The 27,022-nt window shown below is 41.0% G+C and overlaps 1 protein-coding gene across 1 annotated transcript in view; it reads left to right on the top strand.

Annotated features, from left to right (window-relative positions):
- LOC129026034 (centrosome-associated protein ALMS1-like) overlaps positions 1-23,559 on the top strand; it is a 66,968-nt gene extending 43,409 nt beyond the window's left edge. The window contains exons 2-7 of the mRNA XM_054473527.2: positions 13,264-13,384; positions 14,550-14,736; positions 15,049-16,228; positions 17,103-17,166; positions 22,318-22,413; positions 23,407-23,559. Coding sequence (XP_054329502.1) covers positions 16,129-16,228; positions 17,103-17,166; positions 22,318-22,413; positions 23,407-23,413 — 267 coding nt within the window. The 5' untranslated portion in view covers positions 13,264-13,384; positions 14,550-14,736; positions 15,049-16,128 and the 3' untranslated portion in view covers positions 23,414-23,559. The remainder of the gene's footprint in view (positions 1-13,263; positions 13,385-14,549; positions 14,737-15,048; positions 16,229-17,102; positions 17,167-22,317; positions 22,414-23,406) is intronic.
- The last annotated feature ends 3,463 nt before the right edge of the window (positions 23,560-27,022 follow it).

Here is a 27,022-nt window from a genome sequence, read left to right as displayed (position 1 = left end):
TAACAAATATGTTTGGTTTAAATTTTATCGTTTCCCTTTTTTTTTTTTTCCTTTTCTAGTAAACTTACTAAGTTAATGTTTGTTAAACTAAATTCCATTTCAAACGGTGGGGAGGAGTAAAAAACACCTAACATAAAGTTTACTATCTTAAGCATTCTTAAGTGTCCAGGTCAGTAATGTTAAATATATTCACATTGTTGTGAGACAGATCTCTAGAACATTTGAATATTGCAAACCTGAAACTCTATACCCATTGAATAACAACTTCCCTTGTCCTCCTCCCCCCAGCTTCTGATAACCACCATTCTACTTTCTGTCTCTGTGAATTTGTCGATACCAAGTTTGGAAGATAAGAAATATCTTTATTTATTTATTTATTTATTTATTTATTTATTTATTATTATACTTTAGGTTTTAGGGTACATGTGCGCAATGTGCAGGTTAGTTACATATGTATACATGTGCCATGCTGGTGCGCTGCACCCACTAACTCGTCATCTAGCATTAGGTATATCTCCCAATGCTATCCCTCCCCCCTTCCCCCCACCCTACAACAGCCCCCAGAGTGTGATGTTCCCCTTCCTATGTCCATGTGTTCTCATTGTTCAATTCCCACCTATGAGTGAGAATATGCGGTTTTTGGTTTTTTGTTCTTGCAATAGTTTACTGAGAATCGTGATTTCCAATTTCATCCATGTCCCTACAAAGGACATGAACTCATCATTTTTTATGGCTGCATAGTATTCCATGGTGTGTATGTGCCACATTTTCTTAATCCAGTCTATCATTTTTGGACATTTGGGTTGGTTCCAAGTCTTTGCTATTGTGAATAATGCCGCAATAAACATACGTGTGCATGTGTCTTTATAGCAGCATGATTTATAATCCTTTGGGTATATACCCAGTAATGGGATGGCTGGGTCAAATGGAATTTCTAGTTCTAGATCCCTGAGGAATCACCACACTGACTTCCACAAGGGTTGAACTAGTTTACAGTCCCACCAACAGTGTAAAAGTGTTCCTGTTTCTCCACATCCTCTCCAGCACCTGTTGTTTCCTGACTTTTTAATGATCGCCATTCTAGCTGGTGTGAGATGGTATCTCATTGTGGTTTTGATTTGCATTTCTCTGATGGCCAGTGATGGTGAGCATTTTTTCATGTGTTTTTTGGCTGCATAAATGTCTTCTTTTGAGAAGTGTCTGTTCATGTCCTTCGCCCACTTTTTGATGGGGTTGTTTTTTTCTTGTAAATTTGTTTGAGTTCATTGTAGATTCTGGGTATTAGCCCTTTGTCAGATGATTAATTCCTGATTTTGTGTTATAAGACAAATAAAATATCTACCCTTTAGTGACTGACTCATTTCACTTAGCATAAGATCCTTAAGATTCATCCATGTTGTAGCATGTGACAGGATTTCCTCCCTTTTTAAGTCAGGATAATTTTCCATGGGTTGTGTGTGCCACATTTATGTATCCATTCCTCAGTGGATGGGCATCTGTGTTGCCTCCACCTTTTGCCTGTTGTGAGTTGTGCTGCTGTGAACATGGGTATGCTATTAGCTTTTTGAGTCCCTGCTTACTGTGCTTTTGGAGACATACTCAGAAGAGGGATTACTGAATCAAATGGTGGTTCTAAGTTTCACCTTTGGAGGAACCTCAATACTGATTTCCAGAGCAGTTGTGCCATTTTACATTGCCACCGACAGCACACATGAGACCCATTTTCTCTACATCCTCACCAACACTTGTTATTTTCTTTTTTTTTATAATAGCCGTCCTAGGGGGTGTGAGGTGATATTTCAGTGTTGTTTTGATTTGCATTGCTCTGATGATTAGTGATATAGAGCATCTTTTCACATGCTTGTTGGCCATTTGTATATCAACTTTGGAGAAATGTTTATTCAATTCCTTTGCCCATTTTTGGTCAGGTTATTGATTTTGTTGTCATTGTTGAATTCTGAGAGTTATTTGTGTATTCTGTATATCAGAATCATGATTTACAAATATTTTCTCCCAATCCATAGGTTGTCTTTTACTCTGTTAAATGCGTCCCCTGAGGCAGAAGTTAAACCTGGTGGTCCCATTTCTCTATTTTTGCTTTTGTTGCCTGTGCTTTTGGTGTCATATTCAAGAAAGCATTGCCATATTTAATGTCACAAAGCCTTTCCTGTATGTTTTCTTCCAAGACTTTTATAGTTTTAGGCCTTACAACATAGGTCTTTAATCCATTTTGGGTTAATTTTTTTATATAAGACAAGAGTCCAACTTCATTCTTTTGCATGTGGATGTCCAGGTTTCCAAGCATCATTTGTGAAAAATCTTTTCTTTTCCCATTGAGTGGTCTTGGCACCCTTGTCAAAAATCATTTGGGCCAGGGACAGTGGCTCCCGCCTGTAATCCCAGCAATTTGGGAGGCCAAGGTGGGCGGATCGCTTGATGTCAGGAGTTCAAGACCAGCCTGGCCAACATGGTGAAACCCTGTCTCTACTAAAAATACAAAAAAATTAGCTGGATGTGGTGGTGCACGTCTGTAGTCCTAGCTACTCAGGAGGCTGAGACAGGAGAATCACTTGAACCCAGGAGGCAGAGGTTGCAGTGAGCCAAGATAGTGCCACTGCACTCCAGCCTGGGTGACAGAGCAAGACTCTGTCTCAAAAAAAAAAAAAAAAAATCATTTGACCATATATGTGAGAGTTTATTTGTATGCACTTTATCATATTTCATTGGTCTATTTGTCTGTCTTTATGCTACTATCACACTGTTTTGATTATTGCACATTTGGTAATATGTTTGGGTTTTCGGTTGTTGTTTGTTATTGTGGTTTATTCGTTTTTTGTAGAGATGGGGTCTCACTATGTTTCCCAGTCTGACATCAAACTTCTGGGCTCAAGTGATTCCCCAGTCTTGGTCTCCAGAAGTCCTGAGATTACAGGTCTGAGATGCCATGCCCAGCCAGTAATATGTTTTAAAATCAGGAAATGTGAGTCCTCCAACATTGTTGTTCTCTTTCAAAATTATTTTGGCTGTTCAGGATATCTTATGATTTTTACTGATTTATTGCCATTTCCAATCTTTTTTATTCATTACTATGTAATATATGCTTCTTCTTGTTTTTTTTTTTTTTTTTTTGGAAACAGAGTCTCGCTCTGTTGCCCAGGCTGGAGTGCAGTGGCATGATTTCGGCTCACTGCAACCTCTGCCTCCTGGGTTCAAGCAATTATCTTGCCTCAGCCTCCTGACTAGCTGGGATTACAGGTGTGTGCCACCACACCCGGCTAATTTTTTGTATTTTTAGTAGAGATGGGGTTTCACTATGGTGGTCAGGCTGGTCTCCAACTCCTGACCTCGTGATCTGCCCACCTCAGCCTCCCAAAGTGCTAGGATTACAGGCCTGAACCACCATGCCCAGCCATAATATATGTTTCTTTGAGCTGTTTTTCTGATAACTTAGCAGCCATGTAATCTAGTTAACTAATATCCTTCAACCACTTTCTCAATCTATCACTCTCAGACACAAAGCAGTATCTATTGACTCTATCATATGAAAAATTAAGAAACTGCACTTCTCCCCACCTGTGCCCCCACATACAGACATTCCCCCAACTAACCAATAATGGTTATATTTTGTGGATTTTGCGTCAGCTCATTGTAGTAGTATTGCCACATTGACTAGCTTTACTTATTTCTGGATTCTTGTAGGTTTTTAAGATTTTAAGTCTATTTACTTTTCTAGGGTATGTCTCAATGTTGGTCAAGCTCTGTTTTTTTTTTTAATTGAGATAAAATTCACGTACCATACAATTCATTCTTTTTTAGCATATAATTCAGCATGTTTTTGTATGTTCAGAAAGTTATACATCCTTCACCCCTAATTCCTGAATATTTTTGTCTCCCCAAAAAGAAACTATGTGCCCATTAGCAGTTACCTCCCATTACCTTTGTTCTTGCACCCCCGCCTCAGCCCTGGCAACCACTAATCTACTTTCTGTCTCTATGGATTTGCCTATTTGAAACATTCCACATAAATGGAATTGTAAAATATGTGGCTTTTTGTATCTAGCTTCTTTGACTTAACATGATATTTTTAAGGTTGTAGCGTATATCAATACTTCATTTTTTGGTTTGCAGAATAAAATCCGTTATGTGGATTTACAACATTTTCTTTATATATTCATGAATGGATGGATACTTGAGTTGTTTGTACTTTTTTACTTTCACAAATAATGCTGTTATAAATTGTTATAGATTGTGTACAAGTTTTTGTGTGGATGTAATTTTTTCAGTTCTCTTGGATATACACATAGGAGTAGAAAAGCTGGGTCATATGGTAACTCTCTGTTTAACCTTTGAGTAACTCCCAAACTGTTTTCCAAAGTGGCTGTGCCACATTATATTTCCACCAGGATCATATTAGAGCTTCAATATTTCCACGTCCTCGTCAATATTTGTTATTTTCTGATTTTTGATTATAGCCATCCTAATGAGTGTGAAGTGTCATCTCATTGTGGTTTTGATTTGCATTTCTCTACTGACTAATGATGAGAAGCACCTTTTTAAGTGCCTATTAGCCATTTGAATATCTTCTTTGGAGAAGTTTCTATTCAGATCCTATGCTCATGTTTAAATTGGCTTATTTTTGTTATTTTATTATTGGGTTCGACGTGTTCTCCATATATTCGGAATAGCAGTCCCTTATTCAGTATATTATTTGAAAACATGTCTCCCATTCTTTGGGATGCTTTTCACTTTCTTGATGGTATCATTTGCAGTACAAAATTTTTAGTTTTGACAAAGACCAATTTATGTACTTTTGTCATTTGTGTTTTTCATGTTGTGTCTAAAACTATTGCCTAACCTAACATCACACACAAAAAAGTTTACTTCTTTGCTTTCTTCTAAGAGTATTATAATTTTAGCTCTTAAATTAGTGTCTATGATAATTTTTTAGCTGATTTTTGTATGTGATGTGAGGCCGGGGATACTCTTTCATTCTTTTGCATATGGATATCCAGTTGACCTTGCACCATTTGTTGCAGAGACTATTCTTTCTTCCATTAAGTTGTCTGGGGTCCTTTGCCAAAAATTAATTGACCATAACTGTAAGAGTTTATTTCTAGACTCTTAATTCTATTTCATTGATCCATATGTCTCTGCAAATGCCACCACCACACTGTCTTGTTGTGGTGTTCTTGTGGTAAATTTTGATGTGTGAGTCCTCCAACTTTGTTTTTCTTTTCTAAAATTGCTTTAGCTATTTATGGGTTCTGTGAACTTTAAGATCAGCTTGCCAGTCTCTGAAAAAAAATAAAAGGCAGCTTGAATCTTGGTAGGGATGTCATTGAATCTATTGTTGGAATTGGGGAGTACTGACATCTTAAAAATATTAAGACTTCTTATCTATGAACACAGGATCTATTCCCATTTAGTTAAGTCTTTCATTTCTTTCAACAATGTTTATAGTTTTTACTTCTTTGCAGTTCGGCACATCTGTCATTAAATGTATTTCTATATATTTTCTTCTTTCTAATGCCATTGTAAATGAATTTGTTTTCCTAATTTCATTTCTAGGTTGTTTACTGCTAGTGTATAGAAATACAACTGATTTTTCTTACATTGATCGTAGATTATACAAGCTTGCTGAACTTGTTTATCAGCTCTAGTAATTTGTGTGTGTATATATGTGCCTTAGGATTTTCTGTATAGAATACCATGTAATCTTCAAATAGAGATGGTTTTTCTTTCTAATCTCATGCTATTTTTTTCTTTTTCTTTGCTGATTGCCTTTGTTTGAACCTCCAGAACTATGTTGAATAGAAGTGGCAAGAATGGATGTCCTTGTCTTGTTCCTAATCTTAAAGGGGAAAGCTTGACAGTCATTAAGCATAATGTGAGGGATGAGTTATTTGTAGATGCCCTTAACAGGTTGAGGAAGTTCCCTTCCATTCCTAGTTTGTTGAGTGTTTTTACCATGAAAGGGTTTTTTATTTTGCCAGATGCCTTTTGTATTTCTATTGAGCTGATTATATGTTTTCCCTTTATTCTATTAATATGGTGCATTATATTGATTTATTCATATGATGAACCAACCTTGCATTCCTAAGATAAATCCCACTTGGTTTTGATGTGTAATCCCTTTTCTGTCTTCTTGGATTCAGTTAGCTAGTTTTTGTAGTATTTTGCATCTGTATTCACAAGGGATATTGGTTTGCAGTTCTCCTGTGATATCTTTGTCTGCCTTTGATATCAGGATAATACTGGCCTACATAGAAGGAATCAAGAAGTGATCTTTCTGGTTATGTTTTTTGTATGAGATTGTGAATAATTGGTGTTACCTCTTCTTTAAATATTTGGCAGAACTTATCAGTGAAGCTTGGTCCAAGCTTTACTTTTGGAGAAGTTTTCTGATTATTAACACAGTCTTTTCTCATTATAAGCCTACTGAGAGTTTTTATTTCTTCTTGAATCGATTTTGATCATTTCTTTATCTAGAAATTTGTCTACTTCATGTAGGTTATCTAATATCTTGGTATATGATTGTTCATAGTATCCCCTCATCCATTCTTAATTTTAGTGATTTGAATCTTCGGTTTTTCCTTGGTGAATCTAGCTGAAGATTTCAGTTTTTGTTGATGTTTTCAAAAACCAAACTTTTGTTTTCTTTAATTTTCTCTTGCATTTTCCTAATCTCTGTTTTATTTATTTCCATTCTAACATTTAGCATTTTCCTCCTTCTCCTTGTTTTAGTTTTAGTTACATAGAACTTTAGTTCTAGGGTACATGTGTACAACGTGCAGATTTGCTACATATGTATACATGCGCCATGTTGGTGTGTTGCACCCATTAACTGGTCATTTACATTAGGTATATCTCCGAATGCTATCCTTCCCCCCTCCCCCCACCCCACAACAGTGTGTGATGTTCCCCACCCTGTGTCCAAGTGTTCTCATTGTTCAATTCCCACCTATGAGTGACATAGGTGTTTGTTTTTCTATCCTTGCGATAGTTTGCTCAGAATGATGGTTTCCAGCTTCATCCATGTCTCTACAAAGGACATGAACTCATCTTTTTTTATCACTGCATAGTATTCCATGGTGTATATGTGCCACATTTTCTTAATCCAGTCTATCACTGATGGACATTTGGGTTGGTTCCAGGTCTTTGCTATTGTGAATAGTGCCACAATAAATATACGTGTGCATGTGTCTTGATAGTAGCATGATTTATAATCCTTTGGGTATATAGCCAGTAATGGGATGGCTGGGTCAAATGGTATTTCTAGTTCTAGATCCTTGAGGAATCACCACACTATCTTCCACAATGGTTGAACTAATTTACCGTCCCAACAACAGTGTAAAAGTGTTCCTATTTCTCCATATCCTCTCCAGCACCTGTTGTTTCCTGACTTTTTAATGATTGCCATTCTAACTGGTGTGAGATGGTATCTCATTGTGGTTTTGATTTGCATTTCTCTGATGGCCAATGATGATGACCATTTTTTCTTGTGTCTGTTGGCTGCATAAATGTCTTCTTTTGGGAAGTGTCTGTTCATATCCATTGCCTAGTTTTGATGGGGTTGTTTGATTTTTTTCTTGTAAATTTGTTTACGTTCTTTATAGATTCTGGATATTAGCCCTTTGTCAGATGGGTAGATTGTAAAAATTTTCTCCCATTCTGTAGGTTGCCTGTTCACTCTGATGGTGGTTTCTTTTGCTCTGCAGAAGCTCTTTGGTTTAATTAGATCCCATTTGTCTAATTTGTCTTTTGTTGTCATTGCTTTTGGTGTTTTAGTCATGAAGTCCTTGCCTATGCCTATGTCCTGAATGGTATTGCCTAGGTTTTCTTTTAGGGTTTTTATGGTTTTAGGTCTGACATTTAAGTCTTTAATCCATCTCGAATTAATTTTTGTATAAGCTCTAAGGAAGAGATCCAGTTTCAGCTTTCTATATATGTCTAGCCAGTTTTCCCAGCACCATTTATTAAATAGAGAATCCTTTCCCCATTGCTTGTTTTTGTCAGGTTTGTCAAATGTCAGATGGTTGTAGATGTGTGGCATTATTTCTGAGGGCTCTGTTCTGTTCCGTTGGTCTATATCTCTGTTTTGGTTACCAGTACCATGCTATTTTGGTTACTGTAGCCTTGTAGTATAGTTTGAAGTCAGGTAGCATGATGCCTCCAGCTTTATTCTTTTGGCTTAGGATTGTCTTGGCAATGCGGGCTTTTTTGGTTCCATATGAACTTTAAAGTAGGTTTTTCCAATTCTATGAAGAAAGTCATTGGTAGCTTGATGGGGATGGTATTGAATCTATAAATTACTTTGGACAGTATGGCCATTTTCACAATATTGATTCTTCCTATCCATGAGCATGGAATGTTCTTCCATTTGTTTGTGTCCTCTTCTATTTCATTGAGCAGTGGTTTGTAGTTCCCCTTGAAGAGGTCCTTCGCATCCCTTGTAAGTTGGATTCCTAGGTATTTTATTCTCTTTGAAGCAATTGTGAATGGGAGTTCACTCATGATTTGGCTCTCTGTTTGTCTGTTATTGGTGTATAGGAACACTTGTGATTTTTGCACATTGATTTTGTATCCTGAGACTTTGCTGAAGTTGCTTATCAGCTTAACAAGATTTTGGGCTGAGACAATGGAGTTTTCTAAATATACAATCAAGTCATCTGCAAACAGGGACAATTTGACTTCCTCTTTTCCTAAATTGAATACCCTTTATTTCTTTCTCCTGCCTGATTGCCCTGGCCAGAACTTCCAACACTGTGTTGAATAGGAGTGGTGAGAGAGGGCATCTCTGTCTTGTGCCAGTTTTCAAAGGGAACGCTTCCAGTTTTTGCCTATTCAGTATGATATTGGCTGTGTGTTTGCCATAAATAGCTCTTATTATTTTGAGATATGTCCCATCAATACCTAGTTTATTGAGAGTTTTTAACATGAAGGGCTGTTGAATTTTGTTAAAGGGCTTTTCTGCATCTATTGAGATAATCATGTGGTTTTTGTCTTTGGTTCTGTGTATATGATGGATTACATTTATTGATTTGCATATGTTGAACCAGCCTTGCATCCCAGGGATGAAGCCAACATGATCATGGTGGATAAGCTTTTTGATGTGCTGCTGGATTCGGTTTTCCAGTATTTTATTGAGGATTTTTGCATCAATATTCATCAGGGATATTGGTCTAAAATTCTCTTTTTTTGTTGTGTCTCTGCCCGGCTTTGGTATCAGGATGATGCTGGCCTCATAAAATGAGTTAGGGAGGATTCCCTCTTTTTCTATTGATTGGAATAGTTTCAGAAGGAATGGTACCAGCTCCTCTTTGTAGCTCTGATAGAATTCGGCTGTGAATCTTTCTGGGCCTGGACTTTTTTTGGTTGATAGGCTATTAATTATTGCCTCATTTTCAGCGCCTGTTATTGGTCTATTCAGGGATTCAACTTCTTCCTGGTTTAGTCTTTGGAACGTGTATGTGTCCAGGAATTTATCCATTTCTTCTAGATTTTCTAGTTTATTTACATAGAGGTGTTTATAGTATTCTCTGATGGTAGTTTGTATTTCTGTGGGATCGGTGGTGATATCCCCTTTATCATTTTTTATTGCATCTATTTGATTCTTCTCTCTTTTCTTCTTTATTAGTCTTGCTAGCCGTCTATCAATTTTGCTGATCTTTTCAAAAAACAGCTCCTGGATACATTGATTTTTTGAAGGATTTTTTGTGTCTCTATCTCCTTCAGTTCTGCTCTGATCTGAGTTATTTCTTGCCTTCTGCTAGCTTTTGAATGTGTTTGCTCTTGCTTCTCTAGTTTTTTTAACTGTGACTTTAGGGTGTCAATTTTAGATCTTTCCTGCTTTCTCTTGTGGGCATTTATTGCTATAAATTTCCCTCTACACACTGCTTTAAATGTGTCCCAGAGATTATGGTATGTTGTGTCTTTGTTCTCATTGATTTCAAAGGACATATTTATTTCTGCCTTCATTTCATTATGTACCCAGTAGTCATTCAGGAGCAGGTTGTTCAGTTTCCATGTAGTTGAGCAGTTTTGAGTGAGCTTCTTAATCCTGAGTTCTAATTGGATTGCACTGTGGTCTGAGAGACAGTTTGTTATAATTTCTGTTCTTTTACATTTCCTAAGGAGTGCTTTACTTCCACCTATGTGGTCAATTTTGGAATAAGTGTGATGTGGTGCTGAGAAGAATGTATATTCTCTTGATTTGGGGTGGAGAGTTCTGTAGATGTCTATTAGGTCTGTTTGGTGCAGAGCTGAGTTCAATTCCTGGATATCCTTGTTAACTTTCTGTATTGTTGATCTGTCTAATGTTGACAGTGGGGTGTTAAATTCTCCGATTATTATTGTGTGGAAGTCTAAGTCTCTTTGTGGGTCTCTAAGGACTTGCTTTATGAATCTGGGTGCTCCTGTATTGGGTGCATATATATTTATGATAGTTAGCTCTTCTTGTTGAATTGATTCCTTTACCATCATGTAATGGCCTTCTTTGTCTCTTTTGATCTTTGTTGGTTTAAAGTCTGTTTTATCGGAGGCTAGGACTGCAACCCCTGCCTTTTTTTGTTTTCCATTTGCTTGGTAGATCTTCCTCCATCCCTTTATTTTGAACCTGTATGTGTCTGTGCACATGAGATGGGTCTCCTGAATACAGCACACTGATGGGTCTTGACTCTTTATCCCATTTGCCAGTCTGTGTCTTTTAATTGGAGCATTTAGCCCATTTACATTTAAGGTTAATATTGTTATATGTGAATTTGATCCTGTCATTATGATGTTAGCTGGTTATTTTGCTCGTTAGTTGATGCAGTTTCTTCGTAGTATCGATGTTCTTTACAATTCGGCATATGTTTGAAGTGGCTGGTACCAGTTGTTCCTTTCCATATTTAGTGCTTCCTTCAGGAGCTCTTGTAAGGCAGGCCTGGTGGTGAGAAAATCTCTCAGCATTTGCTTGTCTGTAAAGTATTTTATTTCTCCTTCACTTATGAAGCTTAGTTTGGCTGGATATGAAATTCTGGGTTGAAAATTCTTTTCTTTAAGAATGTTGAATATTGGCCCCCACTCTCTTCTGGCTTGTAGAGTTTCTGCTGAGAGATCAGTTGTTAGTCTGATGGGCTTCCCTTTGTGGGTAACCTGACCTTTCTTTCTGGCTGCCCTTAAGATTTTTTCCTTCATTTCAACTTTGGTGAATCTGACAATTATGTGTCTTGGAGTTGCTTTTCTCAAGGAGTATCTTTGTGGCGTTCTCTGTATTTCCTGAATTTGAATGTTGGCCTGCCTTGCTAGGCTGGGGAAGTTCTCCTGGATAATATCCTGCAGAGTGTTTTCCAACTTGGTTCCATTCTCCCTGTCACTTTCAGGTACACCAATCAGACGTAGATTTGGTCTTTTCACATAGTCCCATATTTCTTGGAGGCTTTGTTCATTTCTTTTTACTCTTTTTTCTCTAAACTTCTCGCTTCATTTCATTCATTTGATCTTCAGTCACTGATACTCTTTCTTCCACTTGATTGAATCGGCTACGGAAGCTTGGGCATCTATCACGTAGTTCATGTGCCATGGTTTTTAGCTCCATCAGGTCATTTAAGGTATTCTCGATGCTTTTTATTCTAGTTAGCCAGTCGTCTCATCTTTTTTCAAGGCTTTTAGCTTCTTTGCAATGGGTTCGAACATCCTCCTTTTGCTCAGAGAAGTTTGTTATTACCAATCATCTGATGCTTGCTTCTGTCAACTCGTCAAAGTCATTCTCCGTCCAGCTTTGTTCCATTGCTGGCAAGCAGCTTTGTTCCTTTGGAGAGGAAGAGGTGCTCTGATTTTTAGAATTTTCAGCTGTTCTGCTCTGGTTTCTCCCCATCTTTGTGGTTTTATCTACCTTTGGTCTTTGATGATGGTGATGTACAGATGGGGTTTTGGTGTGGATGTCCTTTCTGTTTGTTAGTTTTCCTTCTAACAGTCAGGACCCTCAGCTTCAGGTCTGTTGGAGTTTGCTGGAGCTCCACTCCTGATCCTGTTTGCCTGCGTATCACCAGCGGAGGCTGCAGAACAGCAAATATTGCAGAACAGCAAATGTTGCAGCCTTATCCTTCTCCTGGAAGCTTAGTCTCAGAGGGGCACCCAGCTGTATGAGGTGTCAGTTGGCCCCTAATGAGAGATGTCTCCCAGTTAGGCTACTCGGGTGTCAGGGACCCACTTGAGGAGGCAGTCTGTCCGTTCTCAGATCACAAACTCCATGCTGGGAGAAGCACTACTGTCTTCAAAGCTGTCAGACAGGGATGTTTAAGACTGCAGAAGTTTCTGCTGCCTTTTGTTCAGCTATGCCCTGCCTTAGAGGTGGAGTCTACAGAGGCAGGCAGACCTTGTTGAGCTGCAGTGGGCTCCACCCAATTCGTGCTTTCCGGCCGCTTTGTTTACCTACTCAAGCCTCAGCAATGGTGGACACCCCTCCCCCAGCCTCGCTGCTGCCTTGCAGTTCGATCTCAGACTACTCTGCTAGCAGTGAGTGAGGCTCTGTGGGCATGGGACCCTCCAAGCCAGGCGTGGGGTATAATCTTCTGGTGTGCCATTTGCTTAGACTGTTGGAAAAGTGCAGTATTAGGGTGTGAGTGTCCTGATTTTCCAAGTACCATCTGTCACAGCTTCCCTTGGCTGGTAAAGGGAATTCCCCTACCCCTTGCACTTCCCAGATGAGATGATGCCCCACCCTGCTTCAGCTCACATTCCATGGGCTGCACCCACTGTCCAACAAGCCCCATTGAGATGAACCTCGTACCTCAGTTGGAAATGCAGAAATCACCTGTCTTCTGCATCCCTGATGCTGTGAGCTATAGACTGGAGCTATTCCTATTCAGCTATCTTGGAACCCTCCGGTGGTTTTGAAGTTCATCACTTTTTTTAGCTATCTCCAGGCCTCCTTATCTCACATGAAAATTATATGCAAGTGTCACTTCAGAATTTCATTCTGAAGATGCATCAGACTAATGTTTGGCTAGCATTCTCTTCAGAGTTTTTCCAAGCCCGATGAAAATAGCCAGACTTTTTTTGTCTTACCACCTTACAACAAACAGCTTAAGTCCTATCCAACTACAACATTCTCCCTATCACAGATACAAGGCAGCATGTTCACATTATCTCAAGCTTCCTCCAAATGCATCTCAACAGGTTGAACTGGATTAGAAAGAGGACTTGTTGGCTTGCTTATCCTGTGGGTAACTGTGACATTGACTGCAGGTAATAATAACAAGATCTCTTTTATTTTTCTAGGTAGCAAACCATGTGATTTCTTCTGACTCTGTTTCCTCTTCTGCCAGTAGTTTCCTGAGATCGAACTCTACTTTTTGCAACAAGCAAAATGTACACATGTTAAACAAGGGCACACAAGCAGGTAATTACTTGAATCTAAACTTTTTCATTGAAATACATTGAAATGGCTCTTAAACATATAAGATACTCAACCTCAATCATAATAAAGGACATGAAGATAAAACTATATCCAACTGCCAATTTTCATCTTATCAGATTGGAATAAATTCAAGTTTGATGGCAAGTTTGTGGGCAAGAGTGTAGGGAAGTGGGTTCCCTTGTATATTCCAGTGGGAGTAGAAGTTGGTTCACTGTGAAAGGCAATTTGACAGGTCCTATCAAAATTACTTTCACTCAGCATTTTTGCCTTTGAAATGTCTGCTATAGATATACTATGAATATGTGGAATTTAACCTATAGATATACTTGCATATGTGCAAAATAGTGTACAAAACCACTGAAACATTGTTTTTTATAGCAGAAGATTAAAATGAATTTAGGTATTCCTCAATAGCTGAATGATTACATAAATTATTGTATATCTAGATAATGAATGAAATTCTACATAGAATGAAGAAGCTCTCTCTGTACTAACATGGAAAGATCTCCAAGGCATATAATTGATTTTAAGAAAAGGTACAGAACAGTGTATAGCATACTACAATATGAGTTTTTTTTTTAATAAAAGAAATAAAGGAGGGAAGAGAATTGCTTAAATTCTCTTAAATTGCAAAATGAATTCTCTGGAACCATATGGGGTTGTGAACAGAATAAATGGAGAGCAGAAGTGGGAAGGAGGATTTTTAGCTATTGCCTTTCTATACTTTTGGTATCATAAAATAAAAATAAATAAACTTTCTTGATTTGTTTCTTCCCTTCAAATCCTGTCTTTACTTCTGTCAGCCTCTTCCATAGCTGGGTGACTACCAAAAGGACTCTAAGTATTTATTGTCTTTCTGCCTTGGGATCCAAGTTGAAATTCTTTACCCTTTGAACCCATATTCATTCTTCTTTCCCTCTCATACTTAAAATGACTTACAAATAAAACTCTTTCTTTTTTCTTCTCCCTCTTTTTCCCTCCTACTCTCCCCTGTCCCTCCTTCTCTTTCTCTCTCCTCTCATCCCTCCATCCCACACAAAGGGATTGTATTTTTGAAACATTAAAAAGGTTCACATACTCACTTGAATAAACCTGTTAACTCAGCCTCAAGGTTACTCCCAGAGACACCTGTGATCCTTCCCCTCAGATAACTTGGAGATTGTGAATGGTGCTGAAAAACACACTCGAGCCAACTCCAAGTTCCAGCGAGGCTAAATTGGAAGAGGACAGTAATGTGACTTCTTGGTCAGAAGAAAAACGTGAAGAGAAAATGCTCTTTACTGGTTATCCTGAGGACAGAAAGTTAAAAAAGAACAAGAAGAATTCCCATGAAGGTCAGTTTCTCATTCCAGATCTTGTAGTAGAGAAACTAGTGAATTTCAAGTCCCCTGCGATGCTGACTCTGTGTTTCCAAGTGATGCTATGTGGCCCCCACCTACCCCCAGCCACCACCTTGTCAGGTTTTCAAAGTCCAGCACTGCAGTTACACAGTCATCCCTGCAGTGAAACCAGACTCAAGGGCACCCTGTGGCCGCTGACAGCTGAGAACCCTGAGAGCCTGTATTATATGCATGTCCTTGATGAAAGCTGGGTGGGGCTGTAAAAAGAGAAAAATCTGTTTTCCTTCTAAAAACTATTTCCTGTAGGAGTTTCCTGGTTTGTTCCTGTGGAAAATGTGGAGTCTAGATAAAAAGAAGGAAAACATGCCCAAGACTTATGACCCTGGCATTTCCCAGTTGGAACCAATAACCAAGACCAAGCCATGGAGGGAGTCACTGCGGGAGCGGAACTGGCAGGGGCAGCACCTGGACAGTTGGGGCTCCCTGGCAGGCCCAGGCAGAGAGGATGGCAGAGACCCACTGAAGCCGTTTGTGAGAGCAAACCTGCAGGTGCAGTGACGTTGACTTAACTTTGACCCTACGTGTAGGGAGAAGAAGGGCAAGGTGCAGAGAAGCTGGCTCTGTGACTTGGCTAGCAGAGGTATAGGCCTGAGACGCTCTTTTCCAGCACCTCTGCAGTTCACCTGTTTTCACACATAAGGACTGGGTTTCTCATCGTCTGTCAAAGGCTGCCTTACTCTTAACCATAGATGGTGCATCACCATCAGGATCTGGGGACAAGGCCACAGGAGGGAGGATTTGTGGCTCTGCTCATCGGGCTTGTGGGTCCCTGTGTGTGGAGGGCCCGGAGGCCTGATGCTTGTGCAGCCTCATGCATGTTCCTCCGTGTCCGCAGCTCCTGTTTCTGCTCCATGTCGGATTTAAAGGAAACCAAGTCTCTTCTGATATGTCCCTTGGGGGATAAAGGAAATGTTATTAATGATGTATTTGTTCGAATAGATCTTTAAAATAGCAGCGTGGGCAGAGCTGTATTGCGTTGATGTTTCAGAGAGTTGTAATCGCCATAGTCTTAATTCCTGGCCTATGCTGAAGGCATGTCTTTGATCCCTGCGGATTCTAAGCTGGAGCTCTCCCCCATAGAGAGGTGTCAGAGGTTTCTTCAACTCTAGGTATTTTCTCAGCATTTGAATCAGGCTTCCCCAAACCTCTTGGGCAGGTGGTGTGTTTCCAGGCATATGGAGAGTAGATTGCATCATTAATCTGAGGCTGGACATTTTCTCTCTCTCTCTCTCTTTTTTTGAGAAATCGCTTCAGTTTCACAGACCTGACTTCATCTCCCGCACTAGGGAGCAGATAAAGCACCTGAAGTTAATAGTCCAGGAGAGAATGCTGCAGAGCATGTTACAGAGCGAGCGGGATGCACTATTCGGCATTGACAGGGAACGGCAGGGCCACCAGAATCGCATGCGCCCACTGCCCAAGAGAGGTACGCCCTGCCCGTTCACTTTCCTGTGAGTGGAATAGAGAAGGCAAGGTCTGCTGCTGTGCTGCAGAGCCCTGCTAAAGGCCAGCCCAGGCCAGTTACCTGGGCAGACAGCGACCTTTTGCTTGCCAAGACTCAAACCTTCTTAGCTAGCAGAACCTCCCCAACTTAGCCGTCGGCACATTCATGATCCAACAAGCCCAGTTACTCTAGCCCTGTCACTGCATCTTAAACCATCTCTGTGTCTGTGAGCAAGTTAGTTCCAAAAGTATATTGATTTTTCCTGAAAAGATGGGGCTGATTCCAGGCTTGCCTACCTCTTAGGATGGTAATAATAATAATAATAAACACATAGTCCTTACATCTTGCCCAGGCACTTGTTCACATTAGCGCTTACAACACTCTCAGTAGGTACTATTAATATATCTACTTTATAGTGAGAAAACTGAATCAAAGGGAGATTAAGTACCTCTCCCAAGATGACATACCTAGTAAGTAAAAGCTAAGATTTGAACCCAGGTGCCCTCCTCTGGAGTCTGCATTCTTAACAATTATGATAAGCAGATCTTGATAAAATAATGAAAGCTGTGAAAACTACAAAGCACTACCTAATTCTTTCATCCAACCTTACCTAGAAACTGGCCAATTTTTTAATTCAAAGCCTAATCTTTGCTACAGAGTGTTAGGTCCTTAGGGCCTTAGGCTGCCATCCTGTTACCCTAGTCTAACCCTGGCTTTCCTTGGTCATTGCTCCCCACTCAGTCTTGCCAGCTCAGGGTAGGGGCACCAAGTCCTAGCAGCTCCCTCTCCCAGCTCTTGCACCATACCCTCTGGGTTAAGTCACTGTCCACTGAAAACCCTTTCTTCTCTTGCTTAGTCTTCCTGGCTATCCAGAAGAACAAGCCTATCAGCAAGAAGGAAATGGTTCAAAGGTCCAAATGGTAAGACCAAGAAAACAAGAGTTCGTGTACAAGTGTAAACCAGGCCACCAAGTGGTCAGGAGCTCTGGCTTGCACCCAGAATAAAGGCATTATGCTCAAGTTTAAACATTATGAAAAAGTTGTGAGAGTCATTTCTCACCTATGGCACTGAAAAAAAAAGTGTAGCACATCATGGTATGAATGACTCATATGCAAAAGATGAAAAACTCCTCATTAATTTGCATGTCTTAGGCTCCTCTTTATTAGAAACCTAAATGTAAATAAAGAATATTTTAGGCCGGGTGCGGTGGGTCATGCCTGTAATCCCAGCACTTTGGGAGGCCAAGGTGGATGGATCACTTGAGGTCAGGAGTTCGAGACCAGCCTGGCCAACATGGTGAAACCCCGTCTCTACTAAAAATACAAAAATTAGCCGGGCGTGGTGGTGCACGCCTGTAATCCCAGCTACTTGGAAAGCTGAGCCGGGAGGATCCCTTGAACCTGGGAGGCAGAGGTTGCAGTGAGCTTAGATGGCACTACTACACTCCAGTCTGGGTGACAGAGTGAGACTGCATCTCAAAAAAAAAAAAAAAAAAATTATTTAAAAATAAAATTAAATATGTATTTGGGTTATACCTCTTATCTTAGCAATCCCATTTCTTGGAATTGATCCCATAGGGTGAGAAAGAACAGTGTTCTCCAGAACACATTAAGTTAAACTTTTTTAAAAAATTAAATTTTTGAAGCATGTGAACACTGTTTCCATTTGTGGTCTTTAAAAGTAAGTATTTGTGCCTATGTAGATGTGTATACTTTTATATGCATAGAATATTTCTGGAAGACAGAAGAACCTGATAATACTGATTGCCTTTGGAAAGGAGAACTGATGTAGTACAGATGTAGTAGATTTTTTGACTTTTTGAATTTTGTGCCATGAGGAACGAACATTAACTACTCATTAATTAATTCATTTGAGTGTTGGATGTGGTGGTACATTTCTGTAATCCTACCTACTCAGGAGTCTTAGGTGAGAGAATCTCTTAAGCCCAGGAATTTGAGACTGCAGTGAGCTATGATCACACCATTACCCTCGGGCCTGGGTAACAGACTGAGACTCTGTATCTAAAAAATAATAAATAACATTTTAAAAAATTAATTCATTTCAGATATTCATATATTGATCATGAGAATGCCAGAGAATGAGTTAAGGTTGACTTTTTTAGGCGTTCATTGGAGACTTGCTTTAATGAGAATAGTCTCTTAGTTGGCATAATGCTTCTGCAGTAACGGTACTTTAAAACAGTTTATCTCATGGACTTTAAGCATTCCTCTTGAAATCTTGTTTTTACTCTATCTAGTCAGCCCTTATAGGCAATCCAAAGGGATGCTTTAGTCCAGTGGTTCTCAGATAGTGGTCTGTGGTGTCCTGGAAGTTGCTGAGACCCTCTCAGGCGATTTGCAAGGTCAAAACTAATTTCAGAATGACACCAGCATGTTCTGTGCCTTTTTTGCTGTGTTGGCTATTTGCACTGATGATGCAAGAGTTATGGGAGAGGAGTAAAACCATCAGTGTCTTACCACTATTCAAGACAGTGGCACCAAACTGTACTAGTCTAGTAGGCATTGTATCCTACACAGCCTCCCGCCAGGAGTGTGATGGAAGAACAAGGAAGCAGTGTAAATGGAGGTACACAGGAAGCACTTCCTTAGCACAGTGAAAGATGAAAACTGTTTCAAGGAAAAGTACTTATGCCATGGTTTGTGTCGTGAGCTGAACCAGCTACCTTTTTCATGGAACATGACTTTTACTTGAAAGAGTAACTGACAGAAAACCAATTATTCTGACTTGTGTTTGTAGCAGACATTTTCTTGAAAATGAAGAAGTGAGTCTGTGACCTCAGGAAATTGTCTGACAGTATCTGTTGCCAAAGAAAATGTGAGTTTTCAAGCCAACAATAGAATTCTAGAAAACTTGTATTCACCACCATGGGCTTGATGACCTCTTAGTACTTAGACCTTTCTGATGAGATAAGCAGTGACATTAACAAATGTGGTGTTTTTCATGTTATCCAAATACATTTGTCAACATTTGGAAGATCAGTGTAATTCCCTGGACCAGGATTTTCCAAAGGATTGTTGCTTTTTGTTACAAAATCAGGGAATAGATAGAAGATTCATTGAAATAGTACAAGATAGACTGATGGATTTTTATGTAACAGAATAGGAAAAGTTTACTGACATGTTTTCAGATTCCACCTTGCAACTGATTTTTAAGAAACTACCACTTGTCAGCCAGGCACAGTGGCTCACGCCTGTAATCCCAGCACTTTGGGATGCCAAGGTGGGCAGATCACTTGAGGTCAGGAGTTCAAGCCTGGCCAACATGGTGAAACCCTGTCTCCACTAAAACTACAAAAATTAGCTGGGCGTGGTGGCAGGTACCTGTAATCCCAGCTACTCTGGAGGCTGAGGCAGGAGAATTGCCTGAACCTGGGAGGCAGAGGTTGCAGTGAGCCACAATCACGCCACTGCACACCAGCCTGGGCAACAAGTGTGAAACTCTGTCGCAAAAAAAAAGAAAAGAAAAGAAAAGAAACTATCACTTATCAAGTTTGGGTGTAGTATCAAAGAAGATCAAGAGTTACCTGAAAAGAATATTACAATAACTTCTCTCATTTCCAGGTGCGTGGAAAATCTATATGTAAGCTGGATTTTTAATGTATACTTTAACCAGAGCAAGATGGGACAACAGACTTAATACAGAAGCAGATATGAGTCCAGCTGTCTTCCATTAAACCAGACATTAAAGAGTTTTCTAAAAAATGTAAACAGTGCCACTCTTCACACTAACATTTTTTTGTTTTGCAAAACATCTTTATTTCTCATTAGAAATACAGGTTTCTTATGTTAGCATGCACAAGCTTATTGTTATTTCAAGTGAATTAAAAATAAAGTTTTTCTTAATTTTTAATTTTAATTTTTAATACAGTATCAATAGATAAAACCTACATTGGGATCCTCAACGTTTAGGAGTGTGAAGGGGGCCCTAAGTCTAAAATATTTGAGAACCACTGCTTCATTCTAACTCAGATCACAAAATGGAATTAGGGGAAATTATACAGGGTTTGTTGTGGGGCAGCTACTTCTACTCTCACCTCAGCAAGAGCAGTCACTGCTGAAGGGACTGGGAAGCTTGCCTACGGGAAGACAGGCAGGACATCTCCTACAACGTATCAATGCTTTCCACCAGAAATATACTTACATGAGTGGATTTAGTGCCCATCTTCTGAGAGACTTGAGTTTTTAAACTGGTACATTTTCATTAGGTTGCTTCTATTCACGTTTATTTCTTGTGTGGCCTCTTTTCAAGGAAGTGATGTGTTTCCATCTGAGAATCTTAAATATCATCTAGTAACTCTTAATATTTAGGAAACTACAACCCAGAGAGGGGAAGTAACCCAGCAAGTTAGGGTCACAGCTGGAGTTAGAGCCTGGTGTTTGGCCTTCAATTGTGTCCTATTAAGGATTTGTATCTCTGGAGCCTGTGTTACTCATCTTTTCTCATCATCTATCTCTACCAGAGATATTTAAAGGTTCCCGTGAGAAGGAAAGATTTCAAGAGGAAAGAACGTAGCTCTTTTATTTGGAAGCACTTGTTCCAGAGTGGCCTTCAGGAGACACCTTCACCTTCTCTAATCTGTTTCCCGCAGAGCCCTGCATCAATCCAGTGATTTTTTTTTCCAGATTATAGAAAACTTTAGGAAATATAGAGAAAAGTAGAAAAAAGAAGATGAATATCACTTATCAGCCCTCCATCTAAACATAACACTAGTCCTGTTTTTGGTGGGAGGCGTGGGAATGTTGCAGAGACCTGCATAACACACGCTTTTTTCCCTCAAATTGTTGATCATACTGCATATACAGGTTTGTATCTTGCTTTATTTTACTCAACATTATGTTGTGAACCTTTCCTATGACATTAAAAATTCTGAAACTTTGTTTGATATACATGAAACATACTTGTAACATATACATTCCATTATACTTCATAATCTTTTTAACCGTTGTTTTGTTGGAAACGTATTTACAATGAGAGTGCCTTTATCAAATGCACATTTGTGTTTCTCCCAACTTAAAATCATTGCCACCCAATCCCTGCTAGAACAGATCCCATGTTTTTCATGTGGCCACAAGATCCTCTGCATCCCACCTCACCCTCACCCCCACCTGTTTCCCACCTATTCCTATACACTCCTTTTCAGGAAGCCTCGACTTCATTTTTACCAACACTCATTTTCCCCGCCTTGAGTGTCTTCTACCCTTCTCCCCATTATCTTTCTGCGCTTATCTATTTTTTTTTTTGAGGCGTAGTCTCACTTTATCGCCCCACTGGAGAGCAGCAGTGGCTCAATCTTGGCTCACTGCAACCTCTGCCACCCAGGTTCAAGTGATTCTTCTGCCTCAGCCTCCTGAGTAGCTGGGATTACAAGCACCTGCCACCGCGCCCACCTAATTTCTTTTCTTTTTTTTTTTTTTTTTTTTTTTTTGTAGTTTTAGTAGAGACAGGGTTTCACCATCTTGGCCAGGCTGCTTTTGAACTCCTGACATCGTGATCCACCCACCTCAGCCTCCCAAAGTGCTGAGTTTACAGGCTTGAGCCACCGCACCAGGCGCTCCTATCTATTCTTAAGACCCAATTTACCTCTAATTTCCTCTCTGGAGCTTTTCCCAACCTCCCTCTAGCAGACCAAGTTTCTTTTCTTCTAGAACATTTTGTAGATGTGACCATTTCAGTACTTTTCCATAATTTCACTTGTGTTTACAAACACAATAGTAACACTGTTCATTATCTTATATTGAAACAATCCATTTTTGCATGTAGAGTGGAAAGTAGAAGTTGACCTCATTTATCTCACTCCTTTCCCCACTTTATCCCACTCCTTTCCCAGACGTAGGCACTATTAGGATTTTATTGGGTTTGTATTTATCTATCTACCCTTCCAGATTGTGAGCCCCCAGGCCAGGAGTATCTAATGGGGCCCAGAGCCTTTCTGGGAGGGATGAGCTCCTGGAGAGTGGGATGCATAGGGAGGGATGGTGAGAGGAGATCTCGTGCATCTGCACCCTGGTAACCTCCCCGCTTTCTGTCCTTTCACTTGTGCCATTTCGAAGGATTTATGAGCAGCTTCCGGAAGTGCAGAAAAAGAAGAAGAGAAGAGAAAATCAGAATATAAGTCATACCGGCTGCGAGCCCAGCTATATAAAAAGGTCAGTGGGTCCTCTGTCTAGAGTGGGATGGATCAGGTTCACTGGGGGAAAGAGAAATGGAGAAAACACGTTGCCTGTTGAGTGTGCAGTCAGAATGAACCGCATTTGAGGAATGAACTTAGAGTGCACCAGACCAGTGTTGAAATTTGGAAGAGGGCATCTGTAATTAGACTTCAAATCAGGTTTAGCTCCCCATCCATAATTGTGTAAGGCCCTTTCCATGCATTCATTTGGAGTGAAACCAAATTTCACACACAGGAGTTCATTGACATATCATGGTGGAAATACCAGAATTATCAGGTTTCCATTCCAGAGTCCCAGGTGGTGATTTCATGCCCCTCATTGGTGAGTCAGATACCTCTAGAACTGTTAAACTGGAAGGTGCATAACTGCGGCATAAGAGTTGTCCACTTGGATGGTCAGAGGCCTCCAACTTGTCACCATGCCCTGCCCATTGTCCCAGTGGAGTCAGTGTTGCTGCAAGTCCAAGAACCTCACGGGGCAGGGTTGGTGTTACCAGTTAATTCTCTGAGAAACCTGACTGGCTCCTATGCCTGAAGGGCCATATCCTTCACTGTAGTTGTTTCCTTCTCACCCCGTCAGTCACCAGACTGATGTGGGATGGGAGCTGCTTCTGGAGCAGGCCCCAGAACCCAGGCGGGTGCCTCAGGTGGAGGTCCCAGGCACCACACCGCCTGTCTGGTGCGTCAGCATCGCAGGGCCAGGCCTCTCCTTATGCTACTGTATGTGGGAACTGATGGATTATCTGTGTCTCTATAGAAATAATAGATATTGATTACAGATCCTCTTTCCTGAACATTTCAGGAAGTATTTTTTATATGACAACCACAGTTTCTGAAGCAGAATAAAATGAACAAGATTTGAGTAGGACCACACTGACTCTCCTTGGTGACATGGCTGCGGGGAGGAGAGGCATCTGCCTCTGATGGCAGTAATATCTAACTTCTTTCCTGCCTTTCTTTTCTTGTACAGAGAGTGACCAATCACCTTCTGGGGAGAAAAGTTCCCTGGGACTCACATAAGTTTATTTTCTTCAGAGCCTTGGAATTCTGTTTTATTAACCTAGAGAAGCACAATCCTTACTTTTGTGAGTCTGGTTGAATAAAGCTTATTCTTTGTCCATGTGTATTTTAGAAATTGTAACTTCTAAACAATCTGGAGCAGAGTGGTGATTAAAATTATAGCTAAGGCCCAAAGTGCCGGAGGAAGGTTTTCAACCACCTCACTCTAAGTTCAGCAAACCCCAGTACAAAGGTTGGCAAGGGCCAGTCGTCCACCAAGAAGACTTCCTGGGAGGCTGGATCCAAGAGCAAGCCCTGCCCTCAAGCACAGTTCAGAGCTTTCAGATCCTGCCCCCTGGGCTCCCTGCCACAAAGAGGACACTGGGAAAAGAACCCATGGCGCACGAGGTCAACTCCTAGTTCTTCCCTTTCTTGCTGGGCAAGTAATGAAGCACTTTTGGCCAAATTACCTGTAAAATGAGAGGGTTAATACCTCTAAGCCTCTCTTTACATAAACTCTAAAACAATGTGACTATTTCCACCTCTTGTGAGACATTATTATTCAGAGTAGAAACACATTGTTGTCTGAAACCTGGGTCTGCAAAGAACCCAGGGCAAGATGGAGTTTAATGAGGAATGATGAGCATGATTCTCTGTAGGCCCAAGGCTGTGGCATCCAGACACCTTCGCAGGGCAGTTAGATTTGGTCCTGGGAGGCCCAGGTGGTAGTTGCCAGCCATCTCCTCCCAGCCCCAGCCAGAGTGCACCTCCTCGGGAGAACTTGTTAACATCTCCACTGGGTTCCTTTAAACCAGAAATCTGTGGACTTGCTTTCACATTGTAACAGTATTTCCCCAGGCCACCAGCCATGGGCATGTTCCCGAGGCAATGTTAAAGCACAGAAGGTGGCAGGAAGGGGACATGTTGTGAAGAGTCTCACAACTGCAGTCTTCCTGCCTGTCCTGTGCCAGGAGACCTTTGGCTGAGTGTAGGCTGAAGAATCCAGGTATCAACCTCACAATCCCAGGGACTCCCTCAGTGTCCGTTCTGCCCCAGAACTAAGGATGGCTTCCCACACTGCACAGTTCTGTGGGGGCTGAGAGCATCTGCTACAAACCACAGAGTCACCACCTCGTGTAGCCACTCCTGCAGCCGTTAGACTTTCCCCATGCATGGCAGGACCTTGAGCCTCTTATTTTGTTTTGGTTTGGTTTTGGTTCTTGCACAGGTGCAGGAAGCCCAAGCAGAGGCTGCATCATTGCCCCTGGTTCTGAACTGTGGTGGGATTCACTTTTGAATTGCTTCATCCTAGGCCTAGATCACACCTAACCTGGGAAGCACCACCCTCTTCCCTCCTTGAGGTGAGACTCCAGTCTCCTCAGTCCTCTTCCCTGAAGGCAGCTTCTGTTTCATCCCCTCCCCAGCAAAGACCACCAGTGCAAGTATTTTCAGGGGAGAGAATATATGAAGAAAGCAGTCTTTTAACTGTAAATCACAATGCATTTTGTATGTTCCCAATGACTGTTTGGAATAATCAAATGAATGATTGTTTGGAACATTGTCTGGATGTTATCAAAACAAAAACAAACCAGAATTTATTCCCCTGGCGGGTAACAGATGACTTTCCATGAGAACGCAGGTTTTGATCAATAGGAATTTTATTACTTGTCACAAGCAACAGCACTGGGACAAAGCAGTGTCTCCCTGAGGGAAAGTGACAGGAGGGTTTTATGGTGCAATGGAGAGGGGAGAGGGTGCATCATCGCATGTAGAGGAGGGTTCCCAGTGGCACAGATGCAGTGAGTCATGGTGCCAGCACACAGGTTGCATGTTGTGGTAATGAAGCTACACGTCTCCTGAGGTGCAGGCTTTAGCACGGTCATGAGGAAAGTTCACTGGGGTTCATCTGTAAGTTGTCGGGGTCTTTCAGGAGCTGGTTCCAACCAACTAGGTGACCACATTTCACACAGGGTTTGAGATAAAACTGGCTTCAAGGAAAGAGGCTATAACACAGGCTGATTGCTTGAATTGACAAAATTCCTATACTCCCTGAATTCCTTCCTGTTGGCCTACAAATTTCCTCCCCTAGAGATATGTCACTCCTCATTCTTGAGAGGTCATTCTTCTATAACTTCATGCTGATTAGGGATGCCGTGTCCAGAGATATTAGGGGAGTGAAAATCTCTAGACACTAAATCTAAATGTGTTTTGCGGTCTCCCAAGATAGGCTGTAAAGGCTGGTATTGTTGTTGGAAGCTGCAGTTGAAATTTTGCTAAACTGGAAGATACAAATTTTACCAAGAGATTTAAGATCCAGGGACCAAACAACAGTAGTACAAACAATAAAGTTAGTAGTGCTACTAGGGGCAGAATATTACCAAGTAATTTGTATTGCCCATTTGATAGCTTCCCAAATAGTCAGAACTATGGCCCTGTGGATTAAAAGCATGTAACCAAGAGTCATGGGCTAGATCTTCTTAATGTCAACTTCTATTTCCCTTGAGGTGTTTACTCAGGGACAGCAAGAGGAATTAGTAACTGCGCACACTCCTCCCTGTTCCACTAAAAGATTGTCTAATACTGTACCGTTATCTAGGACCACAGTAACCAAGGAATCAACTGAGGATGCTAAAGACTCAAGTTTTCTAGTCAAGTTTTTTACAGTGGTTTCATGATAAGCAAATCCCCAAAGAGCAGCCATCCTGAATGCTGCTCCCATCCCCCACAAAATTAAACTCATTGGTCTTTTTGACCTGACTTGTAGTAGACCCACCTCAACAGCCTCAATATCAGAGCGGCCCGCAGGCCAATTGTACATTGTCCTTCCATCCAAACATTTTACAGGGATGAGGGATGCCAAGTGGGATAAAGGGAAAGAACCTAGAGGTACACCGGCGTGGGGTAGATGTTTGTGGAGCACCCACAGACGAACACATGCCCCATGAGGGGCACATACTCATTTGGGGATAAAGATATTTAGCTGGGCACAGTGGCTCACACCTGTAATCCCAGCACCTGGGGAGGCTGAAGCAGGCAGATCACCTGAGGTCAGGAGTTCAAGAACAACCTGGCCAACATGGTGAATCCCCGTCTCCACTAAAAATACAAAAATTAGCCGGGCATGGTGGTGTGCGCCTGTAATCCCAGCTACTCAGGAGGCTGAGACAGGAGAATCGCTTGAACCCAGGAGGCGGAGGTTGCAGTGAGCTGAGATCGTGCCACTGCACTCCAGCCTGGGTGACAGAGCAAGACAGTCTCAAAAACAAACAACCAAAAAAGACATTTAATAGTTGTGCTCTTTGGCTCCAGGTGCATTAGTTTTACATAAAGGGAGACAGGCCCAACCCGCAGGAGGTCCCTATCCCTGCAGTCAGCTGAGACATTATTCTTATAAGCTGTTGGCCTGTTTACCTGGGTGTACCAGAAACTGGGGCGTGGTATTCCTCACCGTAAACTGCATTTACTGCTCTGTCCCCAGTGTTTTTTAGTGATGTTCATGTCAGGACACCAGTAAGTAATATTGGGGTGGCAGGTGGTAGTGTTCAAGGAGACCGGTTACCTCCCTTTTGTGTCTGGTCCTGTGTTGG

The sequence above is a fragment of the Pongo pygmaeus genome, chromosome 12 (genome assembly GCF_028885625.2).
Source record: "Pongo pygmaeus isolate AG05252 chromosome 12, NHGRI_mPonPyg2-v2.0_pri, whole genome shotgun sequence".
Taxonomy (NCBI): domain Eukaryota; kingdom Metazoa; phylum Chordata; class Mammalia; order Primates; family Hominidae; genus Pongo; species Pongo pygmaeus.
This window is presented reverse-complemented; position numbering and strand designations above follow the sequence as displayed.